General features: G+C 46.6%; 2 protein-coding genes across 3 annotated transcripts in view; both read left to right on the plus strand.

Moving 5' to 3' along the window:
* The window catches only part of LOC136933041 (neoverrucotoxin subunit beta-like), a 14,120-nt gene extending 10,703 nt beyond the window's left edge, over nt 1–3,417 (plus strand). The window contains exon 5 of the mRNA XM_067228418.1: nt 2,645–3,417. Coding sequence (XP_067084519.1) covers nt 2,645–3,183 — 539 coding nt within the window. The 3' untranslated portion in view covers nt 3,184–3,417. The remainder of the gene's footprint in view (nt 1–2,644) is intronic.
* LOC136933035 (NACHT, LRR and PYD domains-containing protein 12-like) overlaps nt 1–17,332 on the plus strand; it is a 179,852-nt gene that overhangs the window by 30,840 nt on the left and 131,680 nt on the right. The gene's annotated exons all lie outside the window — the stretch shown is intronic.

Raw genomic sequence — 17,332 nt, forward strand, 5'->3', positions numbered from 1 at the left:
GAAATGTACTCATTGACCAATTGTCTCTCTTTTGCTGTTGCAGTTGTTGTTTACCTTTCAGAAAATGTTTGCATACTCGCCTGCACGCATGAGAATTCCTAATTCCAGTGAATTAGAATTAAACTAACTCAGATCAGCTTTTCTGGAACCGATAACTCTGTGCTTCCCATCTCAGGATTCATCAAGTCAGAGTTCAGGGTTAGGCTCAGAGTTTGTAAAACCTGTTTTCTGGAATACACCTCTGATGATAAACATAGAAACAACATGTTTACTTTAGTCATGTAGCAACAGGTGAGGTGTCATTTCCTCATCATTCCTCTGCTTCTCCCTACAGTGTGGATCATGGTGGAGAGTGCTGGATCAAACCTGGTCTTAGGAAATGTGAGTATTGACTGCTACTTAGTTCTAGTACACAGGGTCATACAGGGACAATACCATTAGTGACTTTGACACTGTCAGAAATGGACACACGTATGTGCCCTCCCTTCACCCTCCCCTCTCCTCCCCCTCCCCTGTCCCCCCCCTCCCTTCCCCTACCTGGTGTGTGTTAACTCTCCCCCTCCCTCCTTCCCTCACTCCTCGCTTCCTTCCCTCTCCACTGCCCTACCCTCTCCTCCTCCCACCCCTCCCTTCATCTGCTTCTCCCCTTTCGTCTCTCTCCTCTTCTGAGAGGAGGTCAAGGGGGTGTGGGGAGAGGAGGGGGGGGTCGGGGGAGAGGAGGTGGGGGGGAGAGAGTAGATAAGGGGGCTGGGGGGAGAGGAGGTCAGGTGGGTGGGGGGGAGAGGAGGTGGGGGGGCCGGGGGGAGAGAATAGATAATGGGGGTGGGGAGAGAGGTCGGGGGGGGGGGGGGAGAGAGTTGATAAGGGGGGTGGGGGGAGAGGAGATGGGGGGGGAGAGAGTAGATAAGGGGGGTGGGGGGGAGAGGTCAGGGGGGTGGGGGGGGGGGGAGGTGGGGGGGAGAGAGTAGATAAGGGGGGTGTGGGGAGAGGGGGTGGGGGGGAGAGAGTAGATAAGGGGGCTGGGGGGAGAGGACGTCAGGGGGGTGGGGGGAGAGAGTAGATAAGGGGGATGGGGGGAGAGGAGGTGGGGGGGAGAGAGTAGATAAGGGGGGTGTGGGGAGAGGGGGTGGGGGGAGAGAGTTGATAAGGGGGCTGGGGGGAGAGGAGGTGGGGGGAGAGAGTAGATAAGGGGGCAGAGGGGGTGGGGGTGAGAGAGTAGATAAGGGGGCTGGGGGGAGAGGAGGTGGGGGGGAGAGTTGATAAGGGGGCTGGGGGGAGAGGAGGTGGGGGTGGGAGAGGGGGGTGGAGGGACAGAGTAGATAATGGGTGTGGGGGGAGAGGAGATGGGGGGGGTGGGGGGAGAGAGTAGATAAGGGGGGTGGGGGGAGAGGAGGTGGGGCGGGTGGGGGGGAGAGAAGGTGGGGGGGAGAGAGTTGATAAGGGGGCTGGGGGGAGAGGAGATGGGAGGGTGGGTGGGGGGAGAGGGAGGTGGAGGGAGAGAGTAGATCATGGGGGTGGGGGGAGAGTCGATAAGGGGGGTGGGGGGAGAGGAGGACAGAGGGTTGGGGGGAGAGGAGGTCAGGGGGGAGAGGGGGTGGGGGGAGAGGAGGTGGGGGGGAGAGGAGGTCAGGGATGGGGGGAGAGAGTAGATAAGGGGGGAGAGGGGGTGGGGGGGAGAGGAGGTCAGGGATGGGGGGAGAGAGTAGATAAGGGGGGAGAGGAGGTGGGGGGAGAGAGTAGATAAGGGGGGAGAGGAGGTGATAAGGGGGGTGGGGGGAGAGGAGGAGGAGGAGGTGGGGGGAGAGGAGGAGGTGGGGGGGGAGAGGAGGTGGGGGGGAGAGGAGGAGGAGGTGGGGGGAGAGGAGGAGGAGGTGGGGAGAGGAGGAGGTGGGGGGGGGGGAGAGGGGGGTGGAGGGAGAGAGTAGATAAGGGGGGTGTGGGGAGAAGAGGTCAGGGGGGTAGGGGGAGAGGAGGAGGTGGGGGGAGAGGAGGTGGGGGGAGAGGAGATGGGAGGGTGGGGGGAGAGGAGGAGGTGGGGTGGGAGGAGGAGGTGGGGGGAGAGGAGGAGGTGGGGTGGGAGGAGGAGGTGGGGGGAGAGGAGGAGGAGGTGGGGGGGGGAGAGTACATTTACATGTCTTCATTTATCAGACGCTTTTATCCAAAGCGACTTCCAAGAGAGAGCTTTACTAAAGAGCACAGGTCACTGATCATAAACAACGAGACGCCCCAAAAACATTGTGGGGAGCCAAAACATGAAGCATACATTGTGAAAAGCAAATAAGTGCCAATGGGAAGAACCAGAAGAGCATGTAGTTAAACAAGTTACAATGAAACAACATGAACCTCAAAAGTGCAAGAGTGTACCTGTAGAAAAGCAACAAGAATAGAATTCACAGCGAGTACAAGAAGTTAAATCAGTTCCAACTAACCAACAAGAGCAACAAGTCCCTCAATAAGAGTCATTGTGTTCCTGGAGGAAACTCACATCAGGTCCAGCAAATCATTCCTAAGTACCGTAGTACAGGAGTAGATAAGGGAGGTGGGGGGGGGGGGGAGAATGAAAGGGGGAGGGCAGGAAGAGGGAGACATTCTAATGTGAATGATGATGATCAGTAATATATTGTGTCTTGGTCTCCCCCATCAGATGTCTGTGAGCTCACACTGGACCCAAACACAGCACACAGAGACCTCTCTCTGTCTGAGGAGAACAGAAAGGTGACAAGTAGGAGAGTGGAGCAGCCGTATCCTGATCACCCAGAGAGATTTGAGAACTATCCACAGGTGCTGTGTAGAGAGGGTCTGTCTGGGCGCTGTTACTGGGAGGCAGAGTGGAGTGGAAGATGGAGGGTTTATATAGCAGTGACATATAAAGGAATGAGCAGGAGAGGACTGGGTGAGGACTGTAGGCTTGGACACAATAACAAGTCCTGGAGTCTGGAGTGTGATGATAACAGTTACTCTGCCTGGCACAATAATAAGAGAACTGTCATACCTGCCCCCCCCTCCAGCTCCCACAGAGTAGGAGTGTATCTGGACTGGCCGGCCGGCACTCTGTCCTTCTACACAGTCTCCTCTGACACACTGACCCACCTGCACACATTCCACAGCACATTCACTGAGCCCCTCTATCCTGGGTTCTATGTTGGGTTAGACTCCTCAGTGTCCCTGTGTCAGGTAGAATAGCCCACACACACTCTCACACACTGTGCTCACATAGATGTCATTGAAGATTGAACTGTATACAGTTGTAATTGATATCCCAGAGTGTTTGTAAATATTGGTGTGTGTAGAATGTTTGTTTTGTTTTCATTGTTGACAAACAACATTCCTGTCTTTGATCTCAGTTCCACTGAATGTGACGAACTAAATAGTGTCTTACTGCCTAAATAAGGAGAAATAAAGATGTTTTATACAGGATGATAGAAGACATGCTGTGTGTTTGTTGGTGACCCAGTGGTCCTACACACACGCACACACACACATGTACACACACACATGTACACACACATGTACACACACACTATGAAAACACTACATTTAGGACCAGTAATGGGACACTATTACCCACTTGAATATACACTGTGTGTGTCTAGTGTGATCCCCTCTCCCCCTGACCTCCTCTCTACCCACCACCTCCTCTAACTCACTGAGTGATAAAGAGGGGTGTTGGGAGGGGGGGGGGTCTAACTCACTGAGTGATAAAGAGGGGTGTTGGTAGGGGGGGGGTCTAACTCACTGAGTGATAAAGAGGGGTGTTGGTAGGGGGGGGGGGGGGGGGTTCTAACTCACTGAGTGATAAAGAGGGGTGTTGTGGGAGGGGGGGGTCTAACTCACTGAGTGATAAAGAGGGGTGTTGTGGGAGGGGGGGGTCTAACTCACTGAGTGATAAAGAGGGGTGTTGGGAGGGGGGGGGGTCTAACTCACTGAGTGATAAAGAGGGGTGTTGGGAGGGGGGGGGTCTAACTCACTGAGTGATAAAGAGGGGTGTTGGGAGGGGGGGGGGGTCTAACTCACTGAGTGATAAAGAGGGTTGTTGGGAGGGGGGGGGGGGTCTAACTCACTGTGAGTGATAAAGAGGGGTGTTGGTAGGGGGGGGTCTAACTCACTGTGAGTGATAGAGAGGGGTGTTGGTAGGGGGGGGGGTCTAACTCACTGAGTGATAAAGAGGGGTGTTGGGAGGGGGGGGTCTAACTCACTGAGTGATAAAGAGGGGTGTTGGGAGGGGGGGGTCTAACTCACTGAGTGATAAAGAGGGGTGTTGGGAGGGGGGGGGGTCTAACTCACTGTGAGTGATAAACCAAATTATAACACAATGTAAAGTAACCTACCTGGAACATTGGAAAGAAGAAACTAAAAGCCAAAGTCGATTAGAATGTTATCTAGCCTTAGAAAGAGATTATAAACTGGCAGAATATCTCTATACTGTCAGAGATAGAAAGCAGAGACAGATCCTAACCAAGTACAGGCTCAGTGACCACCAATTGGCAATTGAAACAGGACAACACAAAAAATCATGGCAACCAAACGAAAACAGAATATGTGGTCACTGTTCGACAGGTGAGGTCCAGACAGAGATGCACTTCCTCCTACAATGTGAAACATTCAGTGATATAAGAAATGATTACTGGAACAAACTCCACTCTGTAATGTCAGATTTCAAAGGTCTTAGTGACCTCTCAAAGGTAAAAATCCTCCTAGGAGAAGGAGACAGGACATACCTTGCTGCCCAGTATGTATCAGTATGCCACAACCTGAGAGACAGTGAGTGACCTAGACACACAAGGCACACACACAAAGCACACACACAACATATACTGTGTGTGTGTGACTGACATGTGTATGTGTGTATATATGTATATATATATATATATAAGAATTGAATTGAATTGATTAAGAGGGGTGTTGGGGGGGGGGGGTCTAACTCACTGAGTGATAAAGAGGGGTGTTGGTAGGGGGGGGGTCTAACTCACTGAGTGATAAAGAGGGGTGTTGGGAGGGGGGGGGGTCTAACTCACTGAGTGAGAAAGAGGGGTGTTGGGAGGGGGGGGGGGTCTAACTCACTGTGAGTGATAAAGAGGGGTGTTGGTAGGGGGGGGTCTAACTCACTGTGAGTGATAGAGAGGGGTGTTGGTAGGGGGGGGGGTCTAACTCACTGAGTGATAAAGAGGGGTGTTGTGGGAGGGGGGGGTCTAACTCACTGTGAGTGATACAGAGGGGTGTTGGTAGGGGGGGGTCTAACTCACTGTGAGTGATAGAGAGGGGTGTTGGTAGGGGGGGGGGGTCTAACTCACTGAGTGATAAAGAGGGGTGTTGTGGGAGGGGGGGGTCTAACTCACTGTGAGTGATAAAGAGGGGTGTTGGGAGGGGGGGGTCTAACTCACTGAGTGATAAAGAGGGGTGTTGGGAGGGGGGGGGGGGTCTAACTCACTGAGTGATAAAGAGGGGTGTTGGTAGGGGGGGGGTCTAACTCACTGAGTGATAAAGAGGGGTGTTGGTAGGGGGGGGGGAGTCTAACTCACTGAGTGATAAAGAGGGGTGTTGGGAGGGGGGGGGTCTAACTCACTGTGAGTGATAAACCAAATTATAACACAATGTAAAGTAACCTACCTGGAACATTGGAAAGAAGAAACTAAAAGCCAAAGTCGATTAGAATGTTATCTAGCCTTAGAAAGAGATTATAAACTGGCAGAATATCTCTATACTGTCAGAGATAGAAAGCAGAGACAGATCCTAACCAAGTACAGGCTCAGTGACCACCAATTAGCAATTGAAACAGGACAACACAAAAAATCATGGCAACCAAACGAAAACAGAATATGTGGTCACTGTTCGACAGGTGAGGTCCAGACAGAGATGCACTTCCTCCTACAATGTGAAACATTCAGTGATATAAGAAATGATTACTGGAACAAACTCCACTCTGTAATGTCAGATTTCAAAGGTCTTAGTGACCTCTCAAAGGTAAAAATCCTCCTAGGAGAAGGAGACAGGACATACCTTGCTGCCCAGTATGTATCAGTATGCCACAACCTGAGAGACAGTGAGTGACCTAGACACACAAGGCACACACACAAAGCACACACACAACATATACTGTGTGTGTGTGACTGACATGTGTATGTGTGTATATATGTATATATATATATATATAAGAATTGAATTGAATTGATTAAGAGGGGTGTTGGGGGGGGGGGGTCTAACTCACTGAGTGATAAAGAGGGGTGTTGGTAGGGGGGGGGTCTAACTCACTGAGTGATAAAGAGGGGTGTTGGTAGGGGGGGGTCTAACTCACTGTGAGTGATAGAGAGGGGTGTTGGTAGGGGGGGGGGTCTAACTCACTGAGTGATAAAGAGGGGTGTTGGGAGGGGGGGGGTCTAACTCACTGAGTGATAAAGAGGGGTGTTGGGAGGGGGGGGTCTAACTCACTGAGTGATAAAGAGGGGTGTTGGGAGGGGGGGGGTCTAACTCACTGTGAGTGATAAACCAAATTATAACACAATGTAAAGTAACCTACCTGGAACATTGGAAAGAAGAAACTAAAAGCCAAAGTCGATTAGAATGTTATCTAGCCTTAGAAAGAGATTATAAACTGGCAGAATATCTCTATACTGTCAGAGATAGAAAGCAGAGACAGATCCTAACCAAGTACAGGCTCAGTGACCACCAATTGGCAATTGAAACAGGACAACACAAAAAATCATGGCAACCAAACGAAAACAGAATATGTGGTCACTGTTCGACAGGTGAGGTCGAGACAGAGATGCACTTCCTCCTACAATGTGAAACATTCAGTGATATAAGAAATGATTACTGTAACAAACTCCACTCTGTAATGTCAGATTTCAAAGGTCTTAGTGACCTCTCAAAGGTAAAAATCCTCCTAGGAGAAGGAGACAGGGCATACCTTGCTGCCCAGTATGTATCAGTATGCCACAACCTGAGAGACAGTGAGTGACATAGACACACAAGGCACACACACAAAGCACACACACAACATATACTGTGTGTGTGTGACTGACATGTGTATGTGTGTATATATGTATATATATATATATATATAAGAATTGAATTGAATTGATTAAGAGGGGTGTTGGGGGGGGGTCTAACTCACTGAGTGATAAAGAGGGGTGTTGTGGGAGGGGGGGGTCTAACTCACTGAGTGATAAAGAGGGGTGTTGGGAGGGGGGGGGTCTAACTCACTGAGTGATAAAGAGGGGTGTTGGGAGGGGGGGGGGGTCTAACTCACTGAGTGATAAAGAGGGGTGTTGGTAGGGGGGGGGGGTCTAACTCACTGTGAGTGATAAAGAGGGGTGTTGGTAGGGGGGGGTCTAACTCACTGTGAGTGATAGAGAGGGGTGTTGGTAGGGGGGGGGTCTAACTCACTGAGTGATAAAGAGGGGTGTTGGTAGGGGGGGGGGGGTCTAACTCACTGAGTGATAAAGAGGGGTGTTGGTAGGGGGGGGGGGTCTAACTCACTGTGAGTGATAAATGTGAGTGTGATATGATCAATGTGAGTGATAATATGAACCTAGAAGTGGGACATCACCATAAGACAACCATTCAATAATTTCCTAAAAGGACTGTAAAGGACTGTAAAGATGAGGTAACAACACCTATCAACTCGAAAAGAAGAAAAAAACACACCTTGGATACATTTTTATCAATCAAACTACCTTGCCATCAACTGCTATAAACTGCTAGCTCTCAACTGTCAACTGACAGTTATAAACATTCCAAGGGAAAATATTACTTTTATGAAGATCAGAAGAAGATTATAAGGATTATTGTCGGATTATTGTCGGTAACTTTGACTATTAGTTGATTAATAATATCTGTGTATCCTGTCAACTATACTTTGTTTAGTTTTGACAGTGTTTAGAAAAAGAAACAGAGTAAATAGCTAAGCTAACTTTTTGGAGTAAACAATTGGTCGCCATGGAAACCTGCCAGCTAGCACCTAAGTGCAGCACTGCTCTCACAACACAGAGCAGAGAGGTAGAATACCCTGCCAAATGTAAGAGTGGGACAGCTAGAGAGAAACACAAAGAGAAAACTCTACAGGAAAACCCAGAAGTCCTCTTCATAGACTATGTCCAGCAAAAAGGAGGAAGAAAAAAGAACAACATTTTATTCTTCACTGATTCCATCTACATCTGGAAAGATACCCTCTGCAACAATTACACATACGTATCCAGTGAGGGCATCGGCTCAGGAGGCAGATTAAAGATTTGTAAAGATGAACACCTTGACAAGGATGACCCTCTGCTCACCATCACATACTACACCAAAGGAAAGGTCATGATCCAAGGAAATGAAGCCAACCTGGAGTCCTTTGAAGAGGCATTCCCCCTGTTAAAAGATGAGGTGGCCACCAAGAAGACCAATGTCTCTTCTAACAGTGAAGATGAGAGCCCGGAAGAGAACCCCACCACCTTCTCCATCTCGGCCCCTCCCACACCTGCCAGCTCCACCAATCAGTTCAAGGAGAGTATGGCCCTGCTGGAACTGGATTTTGCCGAGTTCAAAGAGCTGACCCAGGCCAGGCTGTCCAACCTCCCAGACAGTACTTTACAGCAGCTTAGAGAGGAGCTCCAGCAGCTCAAGAGGGACAACCAGGCCTCTGCATCTGACTTCAGAGGAAGTCTAGAGGCACTCAGACAGGAAAACAGTGTACTCCGTGCTCAGTTAACCAAAATAAAGGAAGATGCTGAGAAGAGAGAAAGGAGCTTCATCAGACAAGTCCAACACCTGACAGACAAACTCTCATCAATCCCCACAACAACAAGTACAGAGACACAGACTCTCCCTGCCAGTGTCCCAAATCCTTGCCTTGATTCTGTCCCATCCTCACTAACCAGCACCCAGCCCAACAACACCCTGACACCTCCTGATACATCCACACACCCAGCTGCCAACGGCCAGCCCTGCCCATCCCAGCTCACCTCCACTCCTGAAGAACAAGCCCCACAAGTGGTCCTGCTGGCCGATTCAAATGGGAAATTCTTGGACACAAGAAAACTTTTTCCAGGTAAAAAAGTGCTGTCTAAACGCTGCAGCACCACAGGCCAGGCAATGAAGCTACTGAAAAAGGAGACCCTCAAGAGCCCTCAGTGCCTGGTGATCCACACAGGAACAAACGACCTGCACAGCCTCCGAAAGGACACCGCTGAAGCAATAAAGAAGATGGCGGAGCAGGCCAGTATGGAGTTCCCTGATACCCGAATTGTGGTCTCCACTCTACTTCCTAGGACAGACACCCCCCCTCATGTCATCCATGATATTAATATGGAGGTCAGAAGAGGATGTTCCACCTTACCTAATGTCCACCTGGCCTTCCACCCAACCATTGGCACCTGGGACCTTTATGACGGACTCCATGTACACAAAGAGAAGGTGGGGATATTTGCAAAGACCCTCAAAGATGCAGCTCTGGGACGCAACCCCTCCACCCCCTCCCCTACTGGGAACTTCAGAGACCACCCTTCTCCTACCCACCACCACCCTAGAATCATCCCCCCTGCTGCAAGGAGACACAACAATCCAGCCTGGACATCCCACTCCCCACACAGCCACCACCTCACCACTGTGAGGCACAACCAGAGGAGACCACCTTCCCCCTCCCCAACTTCTGCCCACGGACCCCCTCCACACCCACAGCAGCAGAGCTATGCTGCAGCCCCTTGTCCCCCTCCACATCCACAGCAGCAGAGCTATGCTGCAGCCCCTTGTCCCCCTCCACACCCACAGCAGCAGAGCTATGCTGCAGCCCCTTGTCCCCCTCCACATCCACAGCAGCGGAGCTATGCTGCAGCCCCTTGTCCCCCTCCACATCCACAGCAGCAGAGCTATACTGCAGCCCCTTGTCCCCCTCCACATCCACAGCAGCGGAGCTATGCTGCAGCCCCTTGTCCCCCTCCACATCCACAGCAGCGGAGCTATGCTACAGCTGTAGCCCAGGCTGCTGCCACAGCCCCTGCTACCTCTGAGCTGGGAGACATCAGGGAGATGCTGCACACCCTGTGCACCAGGCTTCTATCCAGCTAAGTTGTACTGTACACCTTCCCAGTTGACAAACAGAACAACATGGAACTATACTGTTTGTAGTCGTAGTAATAGAAATAGTAGTAACCCATACAGTGGTAATATTTGCAAAACAGTACACCTCCACAAAATACATTTATTATATAGTGTTGTTAATAGAGAAATAATTGTAGGTGTTTTAATTTGTCTCACTATCCAGGTTCATTTTGATTGTTTTCAAATGCGTTCATTTCATGTAAGTTGTTGGAATATACAGGGTCTTCACTCCTCAACCTTTGAGCTGAAGAGTGGAAACCCTGAATTTATGAACTCTATCAAAGATGTTGATATAATTGTGCTGACAGAAACATGGTGTCAAAATAATCTGCTCACTCACTGTCCCCCAGGATACAATGAAGTCATGGTGCCCTCTTTAAAACTAACTAAAATACGCAAGGGCAGAACATCGGGGGGGATCTTGGTGTGGTATAAAGAAGGTCTTTGCCATCATATCTCACCAGTTAAACAGGGTAAATCCTATATCTGGTTAAGGTTAGATCAAACCCTGGGCATCACTGATAGAGATCTATATCTCTGTGCTATTTATATACCCCCAATAGATTCTCCTTACTCTGAAGAAGACATTTTTGAAACTCTCCATTCCGAAATTACATATTTCCAAACCCAGGGAAACGTGCTCCTAATTGGAGATCTGAATGGACGGACAGGAACTGAGCCTGACATAATCGACCCACAGGGAAACAACCATGTGTTTGGTCAGTCTCCCCTGTTTACCACACCTACCATCACCCACCGGAATAACCTTGATTCTGTAATAAATCAAAGTGGCAAGGAGGTAGTGCATCTCTGTCGGGCCTTAGGCCTGTACATAGTTAATGGTAGGTTCAGAGGGGACTCTTTGGGGAGATTCACATACTCATCAGCTCTTGGGTCTAGTGTGGTAGACTATGCAATCACTGACATGGACCCCTCCACTATCAGTGCATTCACTGTCAGACAGCAATCCCCCCTCTCAGACCACAACCAAATAAATCTATTTTTTAAACTGTCAGGTCAACTGAGTGAAACAAAGAAGGAACCCAATAAACTGTATAAATTACATCCTACATACAGATGGGCCCCTGACAGTGGAGACAAGTTCATCATGGCCTTGAACTCACCTGATCTGATGAGTGACATATCAAAATATGACCAAAATCAATACGCCCCAACCAGAGATGGTGTAAACAAGGCCATTGATAATATAAATATGATATTTCACAAAGCAGCAATCAAAGCAGACCTTATCAAACACGGACGGAAACCAATTAAAAGGCAAAATACTAAAAATGGTTTGATCAAGAATGTAAAACCATCAGAAAAGACCTAAGGAAAATAGCAAATGAAAAACACCGCCAACCAAAAAACCCAGCCCTACGCACTAGGTACATTGACATTTTAAACAAATATAAACGTACAATTAGAAACAAAAAACAAAACTATACCCAGATGAAACTTGAAGATATTGAGAACGCAATTAATCAAAATCAATTCTGGGATATGTGGAACAACTTCAACGCAAAAAAAACTCAAGCATTACCCATCCAAAATGGTGACATCTGGAGAGCACATTTTGAAAATCTGTACAAAGACATACCAATCAATCAAATGAATTCAGATCAATGTATTATACAAGAAAAACTCCAAACATTAGAAGAAACAATCAAAGACAACCAAAACCCCATTGATTTCCCAATTACTTGGGAAGAATTAACCCAACAAACAAAATCTCTCAAGTCAAGGAAAGCTTGTGGTCCAGACAGCATTACTAACGAAATGCTTAAATGCAGCACCCCAGAGATGCAGGGTGCAATGTTGAAGTTGTTCATCATCATTTTACAGTCAGGATGTTGTCCTGGCATCTGGTGCGAAGGGCTCATTTCCCCCATTCACAAGAATGGAGACAAATCAGACCCTAATAATTACCGTGGCATCTGTGTCAGCAGTTGTGTAGGTAAACTATTCTGTAGTATAATAAATAGAAGAATACTAGATTTCCTTGATGAACACACCATCTTGAGCAGAAATAAAATTGGTTTTGTCCCAAAACATCGAACCACCGATCATGTATATACCCTTCACAGTCTAATTAACAAACATGTACACCAAACAAAAAATGGTAAAATATTTGCTTGTTTTATTGACTTCAAAAAAGCTTTTGACTCTATTTGGCATGAAGGGCTCTACTATAGACTTCTACAGTGTGGTATAGGGGGCAAAACATATGACTTGGTTAAATCGATGTATTTGGAAAATAAATGTGCTGTCAAAATTGGGGATAAACAAACAGATTTCTTCACTCAAAGAAGGGGTGTTCGTCAGGGCTGTAATTTAAGTCCAACTTTATTTAATATATATATAAATGAACTTTCTGTCAAGCTAGATCAATGTACTGCTCCTGGCCTCTCCCTCATGGACAAAGAGGTGAAGTCTCTGTTTTATGCTGACGACCTTGTCTTACTGTCTCCCACCAAACAAGGACTACAACAACAGCTGGACATTGTTGAACAATACTGTCAAAACTGGGCCCTTGCAATAAATATGAAGAAAACTAATATCATGATATTTCAAAAACGTCCCAGATGCCAGGAAGAGAAATACCAGTTTATTATAAATAATCATGTAATTGAACATACTATGAGTTATAACTATCTTGGTTTAACCATAACAGCATCAGGGAGTTTCAACATGGCAGTCAATGCACTAAAAGAAAAAGCTCGAAGAGCCCTAAATGCAATTAGAAGAAAATTTTATAATTTGCAAATTCCAATTAAAATCTGGCTTAAAATATTTGATAGTGTGATCCAGCCCATTGCGCTGTATGGTAGTGAAGTATGGGGTCCACTCAGTCATCATAGCTATACCCGCTGGGACAAACACCCAACAGAATCTCTACATGCAGAATTCTGCAGATACATCTTACATGTTCACAGAAAGACGCCAACAAATGCATGTAGAGCAGAATTAGGCAGATACCCAATGATAATTAATATCCAAAAGAGAGCACTAAACTTCTTCAATCACCTTAAATCCAGCCCTCTAGACACCCTCCACTCCAAAGCCCTCCAAACCCAAGAGCTGAACCCAAATAAGAGTCCCCTATGTCAGTTGGTGCTGAGACTCACTGCCCCCACCCAGACACACCCTGACCAGTCTCACACCAACACTGCTTTCCAAACACCAATCAGAGTCAACCAAATTATAACACAATGTAAAGAAACCTACCTGGAACATTGGAAAGAAGAAACTAAAAGCCAAAGTCGATTAGAATGTTATCTAGCCTTAGAAAGAGATTATAAACTGGCAGAATATCTCTATACTGTCAGAGATAGAAAGCAGAGACAGATCCTAACCAAGTACAGGCTCAGTGACCACCAATTGGCAATTGAAACAGGACGACACAAAAAATCATGGCAACCAAAAGAAAACAGAATATGTGGTCACTGTTCGACAGGTGAGGTTGAGACAGAGATGCACTTCCTCCTACAATGTGAAACATTCAGTGATATAAGAAATGATTACTGTAACAAACTCCACTCTGTAATGTCAGATTTCAAAGGTCTTAGTGACCTCTCAAAGGTAAAAATCCTCCTAGGAGAAGGAGACAGGGCATACCTTGCTGCCCAGTATGTATCAGTATGCCACAACCTGAGAGACAGTGAGTGACCTAGACACACAAGGCACACACACAAAGCACACACACAAAATATACTATGTGTATGACTGACATGTGTATGTCTGTATATATGTATATATATATTACGTAATCAATCCTTTAATCTTTCAACTGAATTTGCCATGTTTGGTTGTTACAGTAATAGTTGTAATAGTATACCGATGTCCATAGTAATGATATGAATACTGTTTCTGTGGCTCCACCGTTGCTTTGGCAATATGAACATTTGTTCCTTAATGCTAATAAAGCCAATTGAATTGAATTGAATTGAATTGAATTGAGAGAGAGAGAGAGAGAGAGAGAGAGAGAGAGAGAGAGAGAGAGAGAGAGAGAGAGAGAGAGAGAGAGAGAGAGAGAGAGAGAGAGAGAAATAGAAAGTTGACAGACAGAGAAATAAAGGAAATCCTTTGTTCCAGAATGTGACGTACTGTTTCTCTACACCAGGTTGTTGTGACGTACCTTTCTGCCAAACAGCCCAGAGAGACGACACTCCTTCTCGGTCTCTCTGAGTATCTCCTCCTGGATCTTCAGCAGCTGGTCGCGTCTCTTCATATACCAGACCTGAGTACAGAAACACCATCAAAAGATCAATTGTTTTCTAAGTGCAATCACACATTAACAACTTGAATAAATAAATGTAACTTGCACTGTTTTCAATATAGAGACCGTAATACGAGTCTTTGGTTCTCTGGGAGTTTGTACTGTGAACAAGGTCCACTGTGAAGCTCTTACCCTGATGGCAGTCAGCTGTCGCAAGTCATGATTGCAGGCCCGGCACCTTCAAAATAGAAGAAATGAAAAACAGAGCAAACCATCACTTTTCTAATGACAATTGCTCTCTCTTTCTCTCTCTCTCTCTCTCTCTCTCTCTCTCTCTCTCTCTCTCTCTCTCTCTCTCTCTCTCTCTCTCTCTCTCTATCTCTCTCTATCTCTCTCTCTCTCTCATACACACACATTCACACACAACAATCACATATACACAAATGTGCACAGACATGTGATTTGTAAGAGAAAGACTAAGCCTGTCTCACTTGCTGATGAAGCATTCTTCTCCAGAGAGCCACTCGGTGATGTCCTTCAGAGTAACAGAGGATGGAACCGCTCCTTGCTCCAGTAAGGACATGAACCGCCTCATGGTTGTTTTCTGGGAGATAGTTGTGTCAATGTCTATGCCAGTCATCATATATAATGCCACTGTCGTCAAGCACAGTTATACTGTTGCATTTGGTTCTGGTTTATCACCACAATCTTACTTCATCCAGACATTCTGGAGGTGTCAAAAAGTCATACAGCTCAGTGAACTTCACAGGAGCATGTGGATCAATGGTGGGAAGTTCCCAATTCATGGCTGCAGTTCTGTGTGGAGAGAAACATTTGGATCAAGACTACAGGGAGTAACATTGGCCTGCAGGTTTGGTTATGTTTTTATATTATATCTAATTATTTGTGTTGAAATATAGTTTTTGAGGACAGAAAAAACACACTACGTGAGACTGGTCTCCTGTTGAGACACCAAAAGTCATGAATAGGTCTATACAGTTTTAACATAGGCCTAACATTGTTTTGTACAGACTGTAGGCAATAACTTTATCTTAGGCTTAACTTACCTCGCAGTGAAAGAGGAATTTGCTGGTTTATCTTTCGTTTTTTGTATAATTGTAATTGTAAAGCGGCAGTGCTTGTCTTGTGTCGATGATTTCTGCTGTGTTTGGTACATCATATTCATGGTAACTTTAGAATGGAATGTTCGACACTGTAATTCTTTCATTGTAACAATGGTTTGGAATTCCATCAAACGTGTTTGATCTTCTTGGGATTGTCATGGATACAAATAAATAAATAAAACATTTTAGCACCCTAATAGGTCAATCTTTTATTGAGTTAATGTTAAAAATCACAATAATTACCAAGATATTTTGAATTATTATTGCTATTCAAAAATATGCATGTCACAATAATCGGTATTCCAAGAAATTCTCAAAAACAAAATGTACATTATGTAAGTAAGTAAGTAAAGTTTATTTGTATAGCACCTCTCGCAGATAAAATCACAAAGTGCTTCACTACAAAATGCAATATAACACTACAAATAAAGAATACAGAACATTTAAATAGAAACATGACAGACAACCATAAAAAACCCTCAACTAACTAAAAGCCTGCTTGAATAGCAAAGTCTTGGGTTGCTTTTTAAAAGCTTCGACAGAATTTGCACCCCGTAGAAAGGGAGGCAAGGCATTCCACAACCTAGGGGCCACTGCTCGGAATAATCGATCCCCTCTAGTTTTAAAATGGGTACAGGGAACCACTAAAAGCTTCTGACCCAATGACCTCAAATTACGGGTGGGGGTATGAAGCTGTATTAAATCAGAAATGTAGGGAGGAACTTCTCCATTCAGGCCTCTGGTGAGGACCAGGATTTTAAATTGAATTCTGTACTGGACTGGTAACCAGTGAAGTGATAAAACAGGTGTAATGTGTGCTCTTTTGTTAATGTGCGTTAAAAGCCTTGCAGCAGAGTTCTGAACGGCCTGGAGACGGTCGAGCTCCTTCTTGTTCAAACAGGTAAAAAGACTATTACAATAATCTAAACGAGAAGAAATAAAAGCATGAATAATCATCTCCAGTTCACCCTTGGACACCTTGGATGTAAATGATCCTCAAGATTTTACTGCTAACTAAACTGTCATCCATCATGGGGAATCAAACATGGGTTTTAACAAATGAAATGTGACAAAAGACTGAGTGATAACTGATGGCTGAGCGCTCAGGCATTTCCCAACCCTCCCTGAGCCTCACCATGCCAGCTGGATGGAACGCTCTCATCCGTATGTCACCCCGGTACAGACACTTTCCCTTCACTGGCGCTGAGCAGGCCAACATTACACTGCAGTTCGCAGCGATGAGCCGATTTCCTAATGTAATGGGAGCCATCGACTGCACTCACGTTGCTGTGAGGGCCCCATCTGATCATGACGTCACTCATGTGAACAGAAAACACTTCCACTCTATTCATGTGCTGTGATCTGTGATGCACATCAGTGCATCACAGATCACACATTCATCTGATTTGGTGAGACGTACACACACCTCTGTGAAGCAGACACTCTTAAAAGAAGAGGTGCTTCCACATACAAACATAGTGGAATGATTTCCTCAACCAGCTAGAACCAGGTTGTTCTACCGGTGAACCCACAGGGAACGAACCTTTCTGTGCTCGTCTGGTTTGTGGTTCACATGTGTGTGTGTGTCCAGGCTTGTTCTACCTGAGCCAGGACAACTCCATCCAGACAGAGATGGTCTTCCTGGAGGCCAGCAAGCAGCAGCAGGCCATGCAGACCAGACACTGGGGAGGCAGGGCCAGGTGGGGAGGAGGAACCAGAGCTGCTGCCCCAGAGTCTCCCAGCACCAACAGACCAGACACTGGGGAGGCAGGGCCAGGTGGGGAGGAGGAACCAGAGCTGCTGCCCCAGAGTCTCCCAGCACCAACAGGACAGATGAGCAGAAGACACAGAGGCAGATCTGAGCGTTTCAGAACTGTAGAACTTATTGTAGAACTGGGCACTTCTGACCCGT

The sequence above is a fragment of the Osmerus mordax genome, chromosome 24, assembly GCF_038355195.1.
Source record: "Osmerus mordax isolate fOsmMor3 chromosome 24, fOsmMor3.pri, whole genome shotgun sequence".
Lineage (NCBI taxonomy): Eukaryota > Metazoa > Chordata > Actinopteri > Osmeriformes > Osmeridae > Osmerus > Osmerus mordax.